The following is an 18,436-nucleotide window of genomic DNA, read 5'->3' on the forward strand; positions in this document are numbered from 1 at the left end:
TTAATCATCTGCTATTTTATACATAAACAATTTCTAAACAAAGCACTATTATTCAAAATATGCAGGCAGAACATACACATACATATACTTATGTTTATCTTAAAGCTAGCTATAGAACAATTATCCATTAAGATTATGCAAGGCCAGTAACAAGATGCTTTTCAAGCATCACATCTTCTTGAAGACTGCCCTTCCCACTCTTATCACCCTCCCTCCCTCCCTGGTTCTCTGAAAATACACAGATGATTCAGAGGAATACTTCAAGTATTGCCTGAAGCACTTCTCCAAGTGCTATGGCACAAGTAGATTAGATCTCACTCTTATTAAAACAACCTAGAAGACTAGGTTTTCCAGGGAAAAATTGCAATAATTCATGAGACCTGCTTTTACTTACATTCGTTGAAGCAGAAGACAATAGTCAACAATGACAGGGACCATAGTCTGCAGAAAAGGAACATGGAAAATCTAACTATTTGCATACACTCCTCTCCTTAGTAGACCAAAAGGTTCTTAATGAGAGAGATGGACTCTTAGATAGTCAAGTCCTATACCCAAATCTTAGATTGTGCTTAATAAGAAAGTATCAACCAGTGCAGATCTTGTGGTATTTTACAATGTAGATGCTGTATTTTGCACCAAAAGCAACTTATGAATACTTTTCAAGAACACATTACAGGCTAATTTTTTGGTTTACTGTATTGTTTGAATACCACCAATAATTGCCAAAGAGCAAAATGATAGTAAACTACTTAAGGCTGATGGCCTGACTGGCCTGAAAACAAGGCTTCTTGGTATGTGTTATCTCGTTATACACCATTAAAACATCCTTGTAAAATGATATGGGTATTTCACATTTTGTCATGTCTAAGGCAAGTTGTAGTCATCTCACTTTTTATCTTTTCCTCTCAAATTACAGTCAATGTTATGTATATAATGTTTCTTTGAAAGACTGCAGGATTCTCTGCTAATTTTGTGGCATTAGATTAAGAAGATATACATCATAGTAGTTTTATTCTTGACCATTATCTAAACAACGTATTTTCCTTCTAGTTCCTTAAGCAATTACATCTGTTCTTACCATCCCTTTATTTTTTTCTGTTTATTTTACATCTTCCTATATAACTATATATACTTGTGAAGTCTCTTCGATATGAATTTTCCATTTATATGACAAATTTGAAATGGACCAAAATATGTGATAATGTTAGTGCCTAGGACCACAATTTCTTTTTCCTCTTGAAGATAAAAAGTTATTGCTTCTGCTTCTTCTTTTTAATACCCCACTTTGGTAGTAAGTCTAAAGTAGCATACCTGGAAATGTTGCTCCATAACTTGGATTTTACCCTGCTCGGGACATTTCTTCATGGTTCGATCAGCACAATGAATAAGTATTTCAACCATCTATAAACACAAAAGATTATAGCATGTCTATAGGGGTGAAATTCAGAAGGTTCTGACAGGCTTTGGAGAACCGGTAGAGGAAATTTTGAGTAGTTCAGAGAACCAGTAAATATCACCTCTGGCTGGCCCCCGAGTGGGGTTGGAATGGAGATTTTCCAATATTCTTCCCCTGCCATGCCCACAGAACCGGTAGTAAAAAAAAAAAAATCACCACTAGTCTATAGTCCTAATATAATGAGACAAGTCTGATTAAAATAAGAACTACAAAAGCATTGGTACAATACTTTTTTTTGAGCAATAAGCACCTGTATATTCTATGAGGAAGTTTGCTTCAGGCATATTTTGAAATCATTTCCCAAGGGCTCATTAAAGTGGACTTGAAGGCAAGGCAAGGAAAAGTGGGGTTCACCTTCTTCGGGCTCAGGTACTGATCCCCAAGAGAAGTAGAATGCTCCCCCTCCCCATCATTTCTAATAAAGTGACCAAAGGGTTGTGGAACCAATTTTCTGAGTGCAGAAGGAGGTCTGGTTGGGATTCCATTCCTACATCCCAAGTCTGCTACTGCAACCTTTCTCTCTTTCTACCCCAGATGACTTAGTTAAGAAATTTTGTTCTTGCAGATCCTAAAGGAGGGGGGGGGTCAAAAACACCTTAATAGTAATGATTATTACCCCTTTGCATAGAGGCTCAAAGGAGCAAAGCAGCTTCACTTGTTCTCCTGGGAATATAGCAGGAAACATGAGTACTGAGGAGTCCAGTCCTATGCTTGCAACAAGGGCTGGATTCCCTACATTTTGTCCTATTTTTTAAGGCATAAGACAATGCATGTAGTAGTTCATACAGAGCAAAATCAAAGAGCAAATTGCATCTGCCAAAAGCAAATTTTATATTGACTTGGAATTTTTCTTCCTCGTTTTAGAAAAAACAATTTTGAAATCATTTTATAATTTCTGTGGAGTTTGAGAGAAATTGTCCCAATCTACTTTCCAGTAATAGAAATTTGAGCAGAAGGTGAGCACATTCAATCATAAAATCATAAATAAAGGAAACTGCTTTATGGTATTGTATTCAGATGCTTCTACAGGAAAAAAATATCTTTATTTCAGTTTTTAATTCTGCAATAATACTGACGTGGTAAAACTTTTACACTTATTGGTAATCCAATATTAAACTTCTAAGTGGCTGCATACAGGATTCCTGTAACAACTATATACTAACATTACCTCAAAGTAAGACAATCCTGAATTTAAGATAATTTTTCCACAGATAAAAGGAAGATTAGATCAAAAACAGTAAAAAAAAACACTCCTCATATTTCTCCTTTATAATACTATTAGAGTACAACAATCCTCTCACTTGAAAAGTAAATTATTTGGACATGGAAAACTCTTCTTTTCTAGTTCAGAGAACTAGACACCAAGTTCAGAAAGGAGAAATACAGGATTAAACATTATTGAAGCTTTATTGCCTCAGTTTTATCCTCTTCTTACTGTTTTAAAATGTAGAAAATTAATAACCATTTATAATGTGAGTAGATTGACCTAAAATTATATTAAAATATACCTTAAATATCATGTATAAAGATATAGGTATACAAACAAGGATCAGTTATATGAAACTGCGTGGCTAAAAATCAACCTTTTCACAAACCCACACATATCTATTTCTTAGAGGAAAATAAAATATACAAAAGGAATTTAATTCAAAAGCTGAACACAACTTTAGATTAAACAAAAGAAAAACTCACTCTGTCTGCAACAACAGCCTTCCGTTTTTGTTCATCCCCAGATAAGCCTGTTTCAAAAACAAAAGTCTTTTAATTTTCAGGTACAAACTCAGGATACAAACAGAAGCAATTTTCTTATTATCACACATAAAGTTTTAAGTGTAATAACAAATGTTTAATGTTTTATAATTTATACAAACTATCCAGGTATAATTGAATTGCTATGGTAGAAGTGAATTCATATGCTATTTCTTATGTTTAATGTTTTCAGTCTTACAACCATACTGAACTCAGAAGACGGAATTTTTAATGTTATGATAAATGATCAAAGACAGTATAACGTCTATTTCAGTGGTGGGTTGCAAGCGGTACGCCCCGGTACGGATGTACCGGAGCCTGCCTGGAGCACCAGATACAACTCCGGTACAGTGGTCTGGAGGGCCCACCCGCCCGCCCAAGCTCCTTACTGGTCTTTTAAGTCTTCTGCGCTTCTGCGCACATGCACGACACATACAGCCCCTGCGTGACGCTCCGCTGAACAACTGGAGCATCGCGGAGGTGCTAAGACGCATGCACGAGCTATGCACGTCTGCATGTGCACTGTGCGCATCCATGTGGACGCCGCCGGGTTTGTTCCAATCGTACTGGTTGGAATGGGATCCGGAACCCACCACTGGTCTATTTATATTATCCAGGCTCAATTCAGAAGCAGTGGCATCCAACTTGAACTTCTCAGTTTTTACAGCTTTCACATACTGCAATATAGCAACCATTTTTATCACCTCTAGCTATTCACTAGCTATATACTGTAACTTACTGTATGTCCTTACAAAAGTGATATGCAAAAGCCTTGATTGTCCAAAGCTTAATGACACCCATGTTATTGGGAGGATTGTGACTTCATAGGCAAGATGAGTAAATGGTACAGTACATAAAGTAACAAATGACAAGGAGAAATGATGGCAACCAAAACAGGAATAAAATGCTGTTACCTGAGGTAAATACACTTACCCACAACAGCTTTGGCTTTCCCTTCATGAAAGGACCATGACAAAGCCAATGCTTCATTAAGACATTCTTGTTTCAGAAGGTGATCGATCCTCTAAGATAAAAAGTAAAAAAATTACATCAGAAATATAGATAAATAATATTCAGTGAAACATGGATACTATAAACTTAACGCAAACTTGCAGTGATCCTGTTTTTGTCTTCAGCATGCTAAAGGCTTGTTCTGAAGAAAAGTGTTTTCTTTAAGATTCAAATAAAAACCATCTAGCTAATTCTGTTTTAAAAACAATTAGTAATCTGGATAGATTTAAATGATAAAATCACATCTTTGTTTTGCTGTTTGTCGGTATTGATTCAAATTAATCAGTTTTATCAATCATTATTTGATTATATCCCTCATCTAAGGATGGATTATTCTAAAAAAATTCCTCTTTTCTCAGTCAGACTGAAATTTAAACAGTGTTTAAGAACCATTTTAAACTAAAAGTAATACAACCTAAAATCCAGATGTTCAATGCTGCCGCTAAAATAATTATATATGTATTATTTTTCAATCTGAAATAAAATTTACAAGACAAATTCCAAGTGGAATTAAATTGACAGGTTATCAGTGGCAGATAATGCCTGGCTGGGTAATGCTGGGAGTTGAAATTCACCTCTTAAAATTGCCAATTTTGAGTAATATTAGTTTTAAAATGTTATATTAATAAAAATGATATACTGGTCAGAATATTGATACGTTTTTTCAACAATCTATACATTTAATCTGAAAATGTTTCTCACAGACACCTCTATTTATGAAGCCATGAAAAAAGTAACTTGTTCCTTCTCTCTTCACTTACCTCCCTCCAGGTCCTCAGCGTTAAAACATGAACAGACTGAAAGCAGATGAGGGGAAAACAGGTGAGTAACAGATATTAATTGAAGAGTATATTAGCAATAATTATGGCATCTTAAGTAGATGAATGATGAATCAACTTTTCACCCATGTGCTAAATAGCTTTCTTTGATTTTGGCAGGGTAATCACTGAAGTTGAAATCAATGTATCTCAAAGGTGTCCATGTCAAAGAAGACTATGGTGAACTATTTTTCAGTTGTTGTCAAAAACATTTTTGCTGACAATAGCAATAGCCCAAAGCCTCATAATTATATATTCTTCTTTCCCTTTCCTTCTCTAGAGCAATTGTAATAAAAAGTTCAAATGCCATCATTATTAATTTTGCTTAATTCAAGTCTGCTGTGTTACCTGAACTGAACACATCTATGTATAAATGTTTACATCATGTTATAAAAATGTATTTGAATTAAATCATCTGATTAAAGGAAGGGTGATTTAATCAGCTAACAGATCTGATAAATAATAAGAGTAATGATAAAGGAGACTAAGGTTGACTCAGCCTTCCATCCTATGCTGACTCTATAAACCACTTAGGGAGAGATGTAAAAACATTGTGAAGTGGTATAAGTCTAAGTTCTATTGCTAAGTGCTATTAACCTGGACAAACTTACCTTTGTACCCAAATAAAAAATCTGACCACCACAGTTGCTGATTGACTGGTAGCAAGCCTTCTCACCCACCAGTGCCTAAAAAACACAGAACATTTTTATTTAATGCAGGAGAATATAGTTTACCTTTTTAATGGATAAATGCCAGGTATAATAAATACCCAATCATTTAAAATATGAATGAAGCAGGACAAGTAAAATATTTTAGTAGTTTATCCTCATTATCTTTGAATTTGCCACTTATATAGTTCATAAAATCATAAGAGCTTTAACTGTTTAACATTAATTCACACTATACACTAGCAAATTGCTACTATACTGTACTGAAGTATGCCATAAACAAGACAAGAGTCTAGGTCAGTGGTTCTCAACCTGTGGGTTGAGACCCCTTTGGGGGTCGAATGACCATTTCAGAGGGGTCACCCAAGACCATCAGAAAACATATTTTCGAAAAAATATGGAAAACATAAAATAATTTTATGGTTGGGGGTCACAACATGAGGAACTGTATTAAAGGGTGGCAGCATTAGGCGGGTTGAGACCCACTGGTCTAGGTTATTTGAGGGCCTGCCTCTCTGTGATCATATCTACTCATCTCATCAGTTCTGGCAGCAGATGTGCGCTCTGGATCCTATCTATTGTAGAACAACATCTGGCGCAGCCCAGGAAGAGGACCTTTTCTGTTGTGACACCTACCTTTTGGAACATGATTCCACAGACATTAGATGTGCTCTAACTTTAAAGGCCCTTTAAACAGTTTCAATAGTCTATACTTGAACAGAAAAGTGGGCAGGGGGACCCTTGTTATCAGGAGTGGGATTTAGTCAGTTCGAATTGGTTCAGGCAAACCGGATGCTAATTTTGCATCTGGTTCCCTGTACTGGTTGTTGCAAGGACAGGCTGGCCCGGATCACCAAGCCCCTCCACTCCACATGACCCATTTATCATACCAGGTAAGTACAGGGCCCGCATGGAAGCTCTAGGAAGGCAAAAAACAGGCCTACTGGAAGTTCTGGAAGTCCAGAAACAGGCCTGTTTCTAGCTTCCAGAGGGCCTATGAAGCCCGGGGGAGCCATTTTCACTCTCCTGGAGGATCGAGGAGCATGGGGAGGGTGAAAACGCCCTCCCCTCGCTGTGAGGATGCCATGCCGGCGACGCTCCCATTGGCCACACCTACCCAGCAACTGGGCAGAGAACCAGTTGCTAAAATTTTTCAATCCCACCCCTGCTTGTTATCCTCTTTTAACATGTAGCAGCTATAAACTGCCTATGTCTTGATCCACTGAAAAACAAAGCTGTATTTCAGAAATATAAAGTGGAGTTTGATTTCTTTGGTCAGGTTGTACGTGTCATATTCTTGCAACTTTATAATTCCAATAAATATTACAACTACGTTAACATCTGAAAATCACTTACAGACTGGATGTTCTCAGCAGCATAGAGAATTTTATGTCAGTGCAAGCAACAAGGCTCAATAAAACTGGGTTAATATTTAAGATGAAGGGCTTTCAAAACATATGCTTATCATAATGGGTATAATGGCTATATGTCAGCAATACATTGTAAAATATATAAATGTGTTTTTACCATGTTATTTTACCATGTAAAATTGTATTAAAACCATTTCATATAAAATGCTTGGAAAAAGTAATGCCTTTATTATTACAACCAGTAATAAGAGTGTACTATATGCTAGAAACAGCAGCCTTGATATATATAAAGTAAAAAGAAAGAAAATTGTACCTGTAACATTTCAAGACACTTCAAATTTTAGAAAAGAATACTACAAAAACAAAACAGAATAGAATACTATGGAAACAAAATAGAGCCATACCAGTGCTTGGCTAACATTGCCTCCTGTTGCCAACGATTTGAAATGGCTGCTATTGTATACTAGCTGAACTTCTGATATCTCTACGGTCTCAAGTTCCTCCTGTGTATGACGATCTATCACATGTAATTTTTCCACACTGTCTAGAAGCACAATCGTATGGGAGTTTATCCACTAGAGGAAACCAGAAACAATAAATTGGTATCAAAACAGTGATGTAATATATTTAAAAAAGAGTTCCAGAGAAAGAGCTTACAGTAATGTCACAACAAATGATTCAGAAAAGGTGCATCATGAGAAGTACAGAAGTAAGACCTTGCCTCCAACACTTGTAGAATTCTAAGCATTACATGTTAGTGGGGGGGAAGGGTTCAGACAAACTGGAAGGGATGTAAAGAATGACAATGAAGATGATCAGGGAACTGGAAGTTAATTCCTATGAGAGAAACTGAGGAAGAAGTATGACTTATCAGCCACCTCAAATTAAGATCAACTCATAAAGCATTTCATTCTTGAAAGCATTAAGGTTTACACTCAGTTTTGTGACTTAAGGTGTCATAAGAGTATTGCATTAATATAGGCTCCGAATATTCTTAACAGTTGACATAGCAATCTTGCTTAATATTCTTAACAGCTGACATAGCAGGGGTGGGTTTCAGCCGGTATGCACCGGTACGCATGTACTGCTTCGTGAAACTTAGTGTGCCTTCCTGTACCTGAGCTTCTGGAGGCCCCGTACTGGAACTTTCCCTCCCCTGGCCTGCTGCCCCCCCACTCGCTCCCCCACTCGCCTAGTCACCTCTCGCTTTCTCCCCCCTGCCCGCCCAGTCGCCAATAGCTCCCCCCCTCCTGTCCACACAAGGCTTGCCCTGCCCACCCACTTCCTTTGCCAGAGCGGAGGATTGGGAGAAGCCCACATGACACGTACTCAAAGAGAAGGGAGCAGCATGCGCCACGTGGACTTGTCCAACAGCTGTAGAAGGAACAGGAGGTGAGGATTCTGCTGTTAGGATAAGCCCATGTGGCATGCGCTCCCTTCTCTTTGACAGCCGCCTGGTTTCCAATGGGGGTGGGGAAGAAATCCATGCATTTTTCCTTTCCTCTCCCCTCCCCTTTGTCAGCCACGGCAGCAGAGAAACAGAGGCTTCTTTTTTGCCAGCCTCCCAGCTGATCCAGTCCCCCTTACACATGTGCCTTGCATTGCGGCAAGCATGGTGTATGTGTGCGTGTGTATGTATGCATGACATGCATGTCTTCCATGGTGTGCCCAACACCTTCAGACACCCACCAGATCACCCACTGAGCAGCAGAGAAATCTGGCTTCAGCAAAAGGGAAAAAAGCCATTTGAAATTAGCTCTCTCTGACGCTCTGCTAAAAAGGCGGGAAGCAAGGCCAAGAGATAACAGGACTAACCATATTCGGTTAAGCCCCAAAGCGGTACGAGGTTGAATTGGGTGCTCTGTGGATTGGCTTGTAGGTCACAGAATGCCGTGATCATAGGATTTATTGGGCACCGGTTTTAGTTCATAGAATATAGGAAGGAAGGAAGGAAGGAAGGAAGGAAGGAAGGAAGGAAGGAAGGAAGGAAGGAAAGAAAGAAAGAAAGAAAGAAAGAAAGAAAGAAAGAAAGAAAGAAAGAAAGAAAGAAAGAAAGAAAGAGAAAGAGAACTTATGACCACAATTGAGCCCAAAAGTTTGGTTGCTAAGCAAGAGCATTGTTAAGTGAGTTTCACCACATTTTCCAAGTTGGCCACGCACACCCGGTCTCATGACCACTGAGCCACTCCCACAAAACAGGCCACACCTACAGAATAGGTTCTAAAAAAAATTGAAACCCACTACTGTGACATAGCTACCTTGCTTTTTACAGTATGTGTATTTTTACATATTGATGTTGATGTTGATGTTTATTCAATTTGTATGCCGCCCTATTCTCGAGAGACTCAGGGCGGCTAACAACCAGAGGGGAAGGGGGGATACAAACAGGAAAACAAAAGACAGACAAATTAAAACACAGCAACAGTCACAACAATTCAAGTGGGGCTGGAAATTCATCAGCCGCAGGCCTGCCGGAACAACCAGGTCTTAGTGGCTTTGCGGAAAGCCGGAAGGGTGGTGAGGGTCCGGATCTCAACGGGGAGATCGTTCCAGAGGGCCGGAGCAGCCACAGAGAAGGCCCTCCCCCGGGGAGTTGCCAGTCGACACTGGCTGGCCGATGGAATTCAGAGGAGGCCTAATCTGTGGGATCTGATCGGTCGTAGGGAGGTAATTGGCAGGAGGCGGTCTCTCAAGTACCCAGGTCCAATACCATGCAGGGCTTTAAAAGTAACGACTAGCACCTTGAAGCGTGTCCGGAGCCCAATAGGCAGCCAGTGCAGCTCGCGGAGGATAGGTGTAACGTGGGTGTACCGAGGTGCACCCACAATCGCTCGCGCGACTGCATTCTGGACAAGCTGGTCTCTGAATACTCTTCAAGGGCAGCCCCATGTAGAGCGCATTACAGTAGTCCAGTCTTGAGGTCACAAGGGCGTGAGTGACTATTCGAAGGGCCTCCCGGTCCAGGTAGGGTCACAATTGGTGCACCAGGCGAACCTGGGCAAATGCCCCCCTGGTCACAGCCGACAGATGATGTTCTAAAGTCAGCTGCGGGTCCAGGAGGACTCCCAAATTGCGAACCCTTTCTGGGGGGCGTATAATTTCACCCCCCAGCCTGAGAGATGGAGTACATGGCCAATCTTTGGGAGGGAGCATCAATAGCCACTCAGTCTTGTTGGGATTGAGTGCAAGCTTGTTCATTCCCATCCAGACCCTGACAGCCTCCAGGCACTGAAACATCACTTCAACCGCTTCACTGAGTTGGCACGGGGCGGACAGATACAGCTGTGTATCGTCCGCGTATTGGTGGTATTTTATCCCGTGCCAATGTATGATCTCACCCAGCGGCTGCATGTAGATATTAAATAGGAGGGGGGACAGGACCGAACCCTGCGGCACCCCATAGTTGAGGGGCCTGGGGGTCGATCTCTGCCCTCCGACCAACACCGACTGCGACCTGTCCGAGAGATAAGAGGAGAACCACCGAAGAACGGTGCCTCCCACTCCCACCTCCTGCAACCGCCGCAGAAGGATACCATGGTCAATGGTATCGAAGGCCGCTGAGAGGTCAAGGAGCACTAGGATAGAGGCATGGCTCCTATCCCTGGCTCTCCAGAGATCATCGATCAGTGCGACCAAAGCAGTTTCTGTGCTGTAGCCAGGCCTGAATCCAGACTGAAAGGAATCCAGATAATCGGTTTCATCCAAGGACCGCTGGAGTTGAAAGGCCACCACTTTCTCAACAACCTTCCCAATAAAGGGGAGGTTGGAAACTGGATGGTAGTTACTCAAGATGACTGGATCCAAAGACGGCTTCTTCAGGAGGGGTCTCACCACCGCAGCCTTTAGAAGGAGCGGGAAGGATCCCTCCCAGAGAGTGGTGTTAACTATCGTCCGGATCCAGCCACGTGTCACCTCCCTGCTGTTCGCGACCAGCCAGGAGGGGCACGGGTCCAGTATACAAGTGGAGGCACTCACCGCTCCCATGGCCTTGTCCACTTCCTCAGGCATGACAAGTTGAAACTCAATCCATAAATTTCGCTCAAGACCTTCCCCTGGTACCTCAGCTGGCTCTGAGCAATTGGAGTCCAGGTCTGTCTGAATCCGAGCGACTTTATCCGCTAGAAACTGAACAAACTCCTCAGCTCTACCTTGTAAAGGATCATCCGCATCCCTCCCTTTCAAGAGGGAGCGGGTTATTCTAAACAAGGCGGCTGGGCGCGATTCAGCGGACGCAATAAGAGCGGCAAAATGCGCACATTTCGCCACCCGTATTGCCACAAGATAGGCTCTGATGTAGGCTCTCATCAGTGCTCGGTCTGACTCAGAATTACTGGCCCTCCAGCGGCGCTCTAGACGTCTCTTTTGGCGCTTCATCTCCCGGAGTTCCTCGGTAAACCAAGGAGCCCTCCTGGATCCGCTACCTCGGAGAGGCCATAAAGGCGCAATCCGGTTTAGAGCCCCTGCCGCTGCTGAATTCCAAGCAGCAATCAAGGTCTCCACTGGACTGTGGACGAGAGTGTCAGGTATTACACCAAGCGCCGTCTGAAATCCCACAGGGTCCATCAGGCGCCTGGGGTGGAACCACCTAATCGGTTCATATTCATATTTCTTTCTAGACTTTGTACAAAATATATTTTTTTCTTTTCTATTACTATAAAGAACATAAGAAATTGTTATTTTGCTGCCAAGTAGACTTTGGAAACACAGGAAAAATGGTGTAAAAATGTATCCAAAATTGCATTTATTATTAAATAATTATTCAGGAAACAAATAAAAGTCCTTTGTCTGATTTTTACAGACATCTCAAGTTGCTTTAATTTGAGATATGCTGTACAGCCCTTCTTTGAAACTAGAAAATACTGGTATTTTCTAATTAAGTATAAAATTTGAATACTTACTGTAAAATTGATTAAATCATAATGCAAGTGTAGCTGCTTCTGCTTTGTAACATGTATTGCTCCAGATTCATCTCTTTTTACCTAATGGAGAAGTTTATCCCATTATTCTTTGATATCTCCCTTGCAAATAAAGATTCTTTAGTATTACGTTTGTAACTTACTAATCTTTGCAAGCAATACTTACAAGTTACAATATATTTGAAGATATTTATACTGTACTTAGTATATTTACATAATGGAAAAAAAGACAAATATAAATTGTAGTGCAAACTCTGAATCATCTAGAAAACAATTGTTCTAGGCATTTTGGCATGAATATCACTACGGACCAATCTTATGGTTTGCAATAACCTTTGTTAATAATAGGATCATTCTAATTTGCAACAAAACTATCACATATGAACATTCATTTAAAAATACAGCCATTTCCAACTCAGGAGCCAAGTGCAATAAAATATTTTTCATTAATTTTAAGGCACAGCTCTTCAAACTTGACAACTTGAAGACTTGTGGATTTCAACTCTGTTAGGTAAGCTCCCCGTTGGAGAGCAAGTACATTCAGCGAAGCGTTGTGAGAGTTGTGTTGGAGAACACACAAACCAGCATACAGAGACACTGCAGTTTAAATAGGATTTTACTTTCGTGGAAATTAGAGGTATCAGAGTCCATCAAACAGTCCAAGTCATACACGGATAAGACAGTCAGTCATCAACGTCTTTCAGTTAAGGGATAATCCAAATAACATAGTCCAGTATCATATAATCAGTTCGGTACACAAAGTTTGCTAACAGTTGCAAAACGTACAATAGCTTACGGCACTCAGATCAGTTCAGCCCAGCATCTAACGAACAGAGAGCTAACAGTCATTCTGGCTCCCTCTTATGGCCGATTGAGGAAAACAGCAACCAATCACATTTTATAGTATAATTTAAAGAAACAGTTACAGCATTGCTATATGATTTATATATAGCCAACCTAACCGTTAGATCATATTCCTAACAAACTCCCAGAATTCTAACCCTAACCCTAACCCAAGTTTGAAGACCTCTGTTTAAGGGAAGAAATTTACAAAAGCCAATTTCAAACTTTAGGAATAGTCTGAGCCTTACCAGAAGGAAATGGACCACATCTCCTCGACAGAAAGCAAGCACTGGATTCACAGAAGTTTGAGCAGCAACAAAATACCAGGCAAGCAGTGGAACACTAGATGGTTCCATCTTAAAAAAAAAAAAGGCAGGAGGAGAGGAAATATTATATTGTTACCACCACAGAAGAAATAAAAAAAATGCCACATGGATAAAATGTAAGATCTTCTTGAGAGTAAAATGGAAGAGTAAAGTATATAATATCTTAGATTTTAACTTTTATAGAGATATGCTTAGTTAGCAATTTAAAACATTATTAGCTCAAACACATCAGAAGAAATCCCATGATGGTGGCACACAGAGCCATATTTGCTGGCACCCCAGCCAGCCAGCTGATTTTCAGCCTTCCAGAGGGCTGGGGGAGACCATTTTCGCCCTCCCTGGGCTTCAGGAAAACCTCCACAGGCTGGGGAGGGTGAAAAACAAGCTCAATGGGCCAACCGGAAATTCGGGAACAAACTTCTGGTTGGCCCATTGGGGCCGTTTTTCGCCCTCCCCAGTGTTCAGGAAAGCCTCCGGAGGCTGGTGAGGGCAAAAAACAGCCCCAAAAAGTCAACCGGAAGTTCAGAAATAATCAATTTTTGGTTTCTAGAGGGCCTCCGGTGGACCGGGGGCAGTGGTGGGATTCAAATAATTTAACAACCGGTTCTCTGCCCTAGTGATTTCTTCCAGCAACCAGTTCACCAAACTGCTCAGAAAGTTAACAACCAGTTCTCCTGAAGTGGCTGAATTCCACCACTGACAAGGGAGGCCATTTTTGCCCTTCCCCAGGTTTCAGGAAAGCTTCCAGAGCCTGGAGAGAGGTCACACGCAAATGCACAGCTGGCAGGGGAGAATTGGTAGCATGTGCGCGGACAATTTTGGCATACCATAAGAAAAAGATCCACCATCACTGTTCTAATCCCACCAATTTCAATTAATTTAGGTATGCTTAGCAGCACATGATCATGAATGAAGGCAAATATACATGTTCTAAGATAATGTTGCAAGATCCAATCTCAGTTGGCCCTAGTAACCGATTCAAATTAGATCTAGCACATGATCAAGCTAATCTCAGGACAGGACAGACACATAAATGATGTTCATATAAATCAAATAATATATTGTATTGGCATACAATATAAATCAAACACATACTAGAAAAAGAATCTTGTAGTGGAAGGATCAGTACAATTTAATATAGACTGGCTTTTCTGAATGTTTAGAAACTTTAGGCTCCAGTCATTTCCCAAGCCTGCAAGCTCTGTTCTTTATATATGCCAGTTCTATAATAGTATTATTTTATTAAACCTTCAGAAAACAGCTAGATTTCCAAGCTACTTTTCCTGAAATAATAATGACTTCACTTAAGTGCTGAAATTCCCTTTTCACTTTCAGTATTTTTTAAAAAGATGGTAAAAATCTTATCTGAGCTATTTTTAAAATCATTTTTATTGCTGCATACTTCACAGTTGCTGAATTTTATGCTTCATATTAATGGAAGCTTTCACTCTTTAAATGTTTACAGGTAGACCTTGACTTACAACCCAAAAGTTCTGTTGCTAAGTGAGATAGCTTTTAAGTGAATTTGCCCCATTTTACAACTTTTCCTGCCACAGTTGTTAAGTGAATCACTGCAGTTGTTAAGTTAGCAACACAGTTGTTAAGTGAATCTGGTTTCCCCATTGACTTTGCTCATCAGAAAGTCACAAAGGTGATTAAATGATCCTGAGACACTACAACTGTCAGAAATAGGAGTCAATTGTCAAGGGTCTGAATTTTGATCACATGACCACAAGGAAGCTGCAATGGTTGTGTGTAAAACGGTCATAAGTCACTCTTTCCAGTGGGGTTGTAACTTTGAACAGTCACTAAATGAACTGTTGCAAGTCGAGAATTATTGGTGTTTGTAACTAAATATTTATCATTCTTGGGAGAATAGGAGTATAAATATTTAAAAACAAGCAAAAAAATTAACAGAATTACTCACACGACCATACGGGAATGTCATCCACACTTTCAAAGATGGCTTCAATCCAATCACAAGAATCTGAAGTTAATAATAGCAATAATAATAATGTAAAAATCATCCTTAACGTCTGCATTTTACAATCTTTTTCAAATATTCGTTTTTAAACCGGGTGTTTATGGAAGGTAGGTTACCTTTGTTAAGGAAGCCATAGCTAGCAGAGAATATTGGGTGATAGGATGGTCTCTCAGTTCAGCCTTTGCATGTAAAGGCTCAATGCAGCAAACCTCTCCCTTCGAACCACTGAACAGACAGCGAGATTCACATGTTCTCACACCCATGACTCTCCTGAATCACAGAAAATGGGACAATTTAGGTACATGTCATACAGCAACTTATTTAAATGTAGCATTATTTTAAAAAATGTATAAGCCAAACTGTCAACTTATAGCAAAATTCCATGCAGAAAATCCAAGCAAGCCTGGGGGAGGGATACCTCCCTAAGTTATACACCTGTACTCAAATTGTTTTGTTTAACACAGGTTGTTTTCAGGAAGTGAGGGGAGCCGGATGTCAACTTGTAAAGCATTTCCAAGACTATTATCAAGTCGACATAGAAAAGGGAGTAGAATTCCATGCATACCTTTTGCCAGAGTCAGATCTCATATTCCTACAGCTGATGTGTGAAATGCGCATGTACATAGCCTGGCATAGCATCTTGTTGGTGAATGTGATTTATGATTCAGACAGAAGGGAGGGGATACAGGAGGTAAAGTTCAAGCGCAATTAAGCAGAAATCACTTTCGGCTCTACAGAAGAACATGCCAAAATGTTGATCCTAACAAATGAATGGATTTCTTTTGAACTTTGTCTCGAGGCTCGTAAATTAATTAGGTCATCCATTGGAAACTTCACACATACAATTTAAATAGGGTAGATATGATCCCAGGAGTGATAGAAATATTGTGTCTGAGTCCTGCAATTAATATGATAATTTTTCTGTCTGCAGTTATTTTTTTATACAGTTCTGATAGCACTACATATAATCCTATGAACGATACAGTAAATAATTATTGAGAAAAATAAAAGTAGCAAAGGAAGCATTATTTTGACAAATAATATACAAACTGCAATTAAAATTTAAATTTCTACGGAGATTCTCAGTCATCCAGGTCATGGTGTCCCAAAGGTGCTTTTTCAAAAGGCAACTGGACAGCCAGATGTGAGACCCAATGGCTAAAGTTGGGCTCTAGGAAGCAACTGGTTTTGTTGATGTTGTACCAGCCTTCCCTTTGCATCCTGACTTGCCTGCCTGAGATGCTTGCCTGTCACTGGGTTGGCAATCTGGAGATTTTAACTTGCCCTCATGTGACATACAAACTGGAGTGGCTCAGGAGTCCGTGGCTGCCATGGCAACCATGGATCTGAGCCAAGTCGTCAAGGGCCTGGCTCACAGAAGCAATCACAGATTAGATCTGGGGTTTTTCTCTCTCTCTTTTTTTTTAATCTTAGAGCAATTGTGACACAATTTGAAGGTGAAGGTCATCCGTCTTTGGTCATGGTTATTCTCTGCTTTACTTTTCAGACTGTTTTCATACAAATGTACCGTTCCCCTTCAGAGATCTATTAGATCAGTCCATCCCAAGATCTGAAGATTTCAGAGGAAGTTTTGGGATTTTCCTGAGGGCTCGACAAGCAGACTGAGTGAGACTTTTAATTTCTGCTTAGAAAGGGTTTTTGCAAGTGCCTTGGATCAGATTGCCCCTGTGTAGCCTCTCCCTGTACATCAGTGTCAGGGGCACCAAGAAAATGCCATCCGATGGGACTCAAGGAGCATGCCTTCTCTCTAAGACAGTGTTTCTCAACCTTAGCAACTTGAAGATGTCTGGACTTCAACTCCCAGAATTCCCCAGCCAGCGAATGCTGGCTGGGGAATTCTGGGAGTTGAAGTCCGGACATCTTCAAGTTGCCAAGGTTGAGAAACACTGCTCTAAGAGCACCACTAGTGCAACCATCTCCAAAGAGATTTGAACTGTCTTGACCCTTCAGTGAACTTTAAAAATCTAGTTTCTTCCTCAATGTCTGAAATAGGTCGAGTTATCTCCACCCAGATTGTATTATGTAGTTTGCTATGGAATATATTTGTTCTCTTCCGTTTCCACTTTTGTTTTATTTTCAAGGATCATGGTTGTGTACATTGCCAATAGTCACTGTTGAGTTAGAGGGCTAAATCTAATAGATAACTAAATAATGTTATAATAAAATCAGTTATTCTTACTTGAATGACAGTTCAAATACAGAACCACCACTGTCATTGCAGATTGCGAGAGTTGGATCATCTGTAAACTAAAGAAAATATTATTGTCCTCAATTCTTTATAAAGCTTACTTATTTTCCTTCCATTTCTCCCAATGTGACTTTTCCCTTATACTAAGCGTGTACCTGTGATGCCAAGTACAATGATAGAATTCATCCTCAAATTAGAACTAAATCAGCTCTTGTAACCGAACGCAACTTATTTCAGTCAAAATAGCCTAATCTCTGTAACCTTTTTAATGCTACATATATAGTTTACAAGACAGAACAATTACCTTAATGTGCAAAATTGCAGTTCCTGGAGGATGTGCATCTATTATTGATCGTAACAGTTTTCCACTGGCCAGATCCCACATTGTAATCTGTAAGCAAAATATTATTAACTTTCTGTAATATAACTAATTATTATTAAGATATGAAAACTATAAGACATCTTTTAAGCCATCTAGGGATGAAACTAATGAAATTAGGAATTACTGAATGAAATCATCTGTTTTATTTCTTTTCAGAGAATTCTATAATAAAGTATATGATAGATACAATAGAAAGAACAATACAATACAATATAATAGCAGAATTGGAAGGGACCTTGGAGATCTTCTTGTCCAACCCCCTTCCTAGGCAGGAAACCCTATACCATTTCAGACAGATGGCTATCCAACATCTTCTTAAAGACTTCCAGTATTGTGGCATTCACAACTTCTAGAGGCAAGCTGTTCCACTGATTAATTGTTCTAACTGTCATGAAATTTATCCTCAGTTCTAAGTTGCTTCTCTCCTTGATTAGTTTCCACCCATTGCTTCTTGTTCTACACTCAGGTGCCTTGGAAAATAGTTTGACTCCCTCTTCTTTGTGGCAACCCCTGAGATATTGGAACACTGCTATCACGTTTCCCCTAGTCCTTCTTTCTATTAAACTAGACATACCCAGTTCCTTCAACCGTTCTTCATGTGTTTTAGTCTCCAGTCCCCTAATCATCTTTGTTGCTCTTCTCTGCACTCTTTCGAGAGTCTCCACATTTTTCCTACATTGTGGCGACCGGAACTGAATTCCAAG

General features: G+C 40.0%; 1 protein-coding gene across 3 annotated transcripts in view; it reads right to left on the reverse strand.

Annotated features, from left to right (window-relative positions):
- Window positions 1-18,436, reverse strand: part of VPS8 (VPS8 subunit of CORVET complex) — a 110,496-nt gene that overhangs the window by 79,130 nt on the left and 12,930 nt on the right. For all 3 annotated transcript variants that reach the window (XM_087725595.1, XM_087725593.1, XM_087725594.1), the window contains exons 9-21: window positions 17,655-17,741; window positions 17,342-17,409; window positions 15,258-15,411; window positions 15,085-15,144; window positions 13,080-13,187; window positions 11,971-12,051; window positions 7,477-7,647; window positions 5,646-5,720; window positions 4,978-5,013; window positions 4,139-4,229; window positions 3,149-3,195; window positions 1,312-1,401; window positions 395-441 (exon numbers count right to left, since the gene is read on the reverse strand). In XM_087725595.1, the coding sequence (XP_087581721.1) occupies window positions 395-441; window positions 1,312-1,401; window positions 3,149-3,195; window positions 4,139-4,229; window positions 4,978-5,013; window positions 5,646-5,720; window positions 7,477-7,647; window positions 11,971-12,051; window positions 13,080-13,187; window positions 15,085-15,144; window positions 15,258-15,411; window positions 17,342-17,409; window positions 17,655-17,741 (1,115 nt within the window). The remainder of the gene's footprint in view (window positions 1-394; window positions 442-1,311; window positions 1,402-3,148; window positions 3,196-4,138; window positions 4,230-4,977; window positions 5,014-5,645; window positions 5,721-7,476; window positions 7,648-11,970; window positions 12,052-13,079; window positions 13,188-15,084; window positions 15,145-15,257; window positions 15,412-17,341; window positions 17,410-17,654; window positions 17,742-18,436) is intronic.

This window comes from Thamnophis sirtalis, unplaced genomic scaffold, assembly GCF_051295495.1.
Source record: "Thamnophis sirtalis isolate CommonGarterSnake01/CBP01778 unplaced genomic scaffold, rThaSir2_p1.2 scaffold_11, whole genome shotgun sequence".
Classification (NCBI taxonomy): Eukaryota; Metazoa; Chordata; class Lepidosauria; order Squamata; family Natricidae; genus Thamnophis; species Thamnophis sirtalis.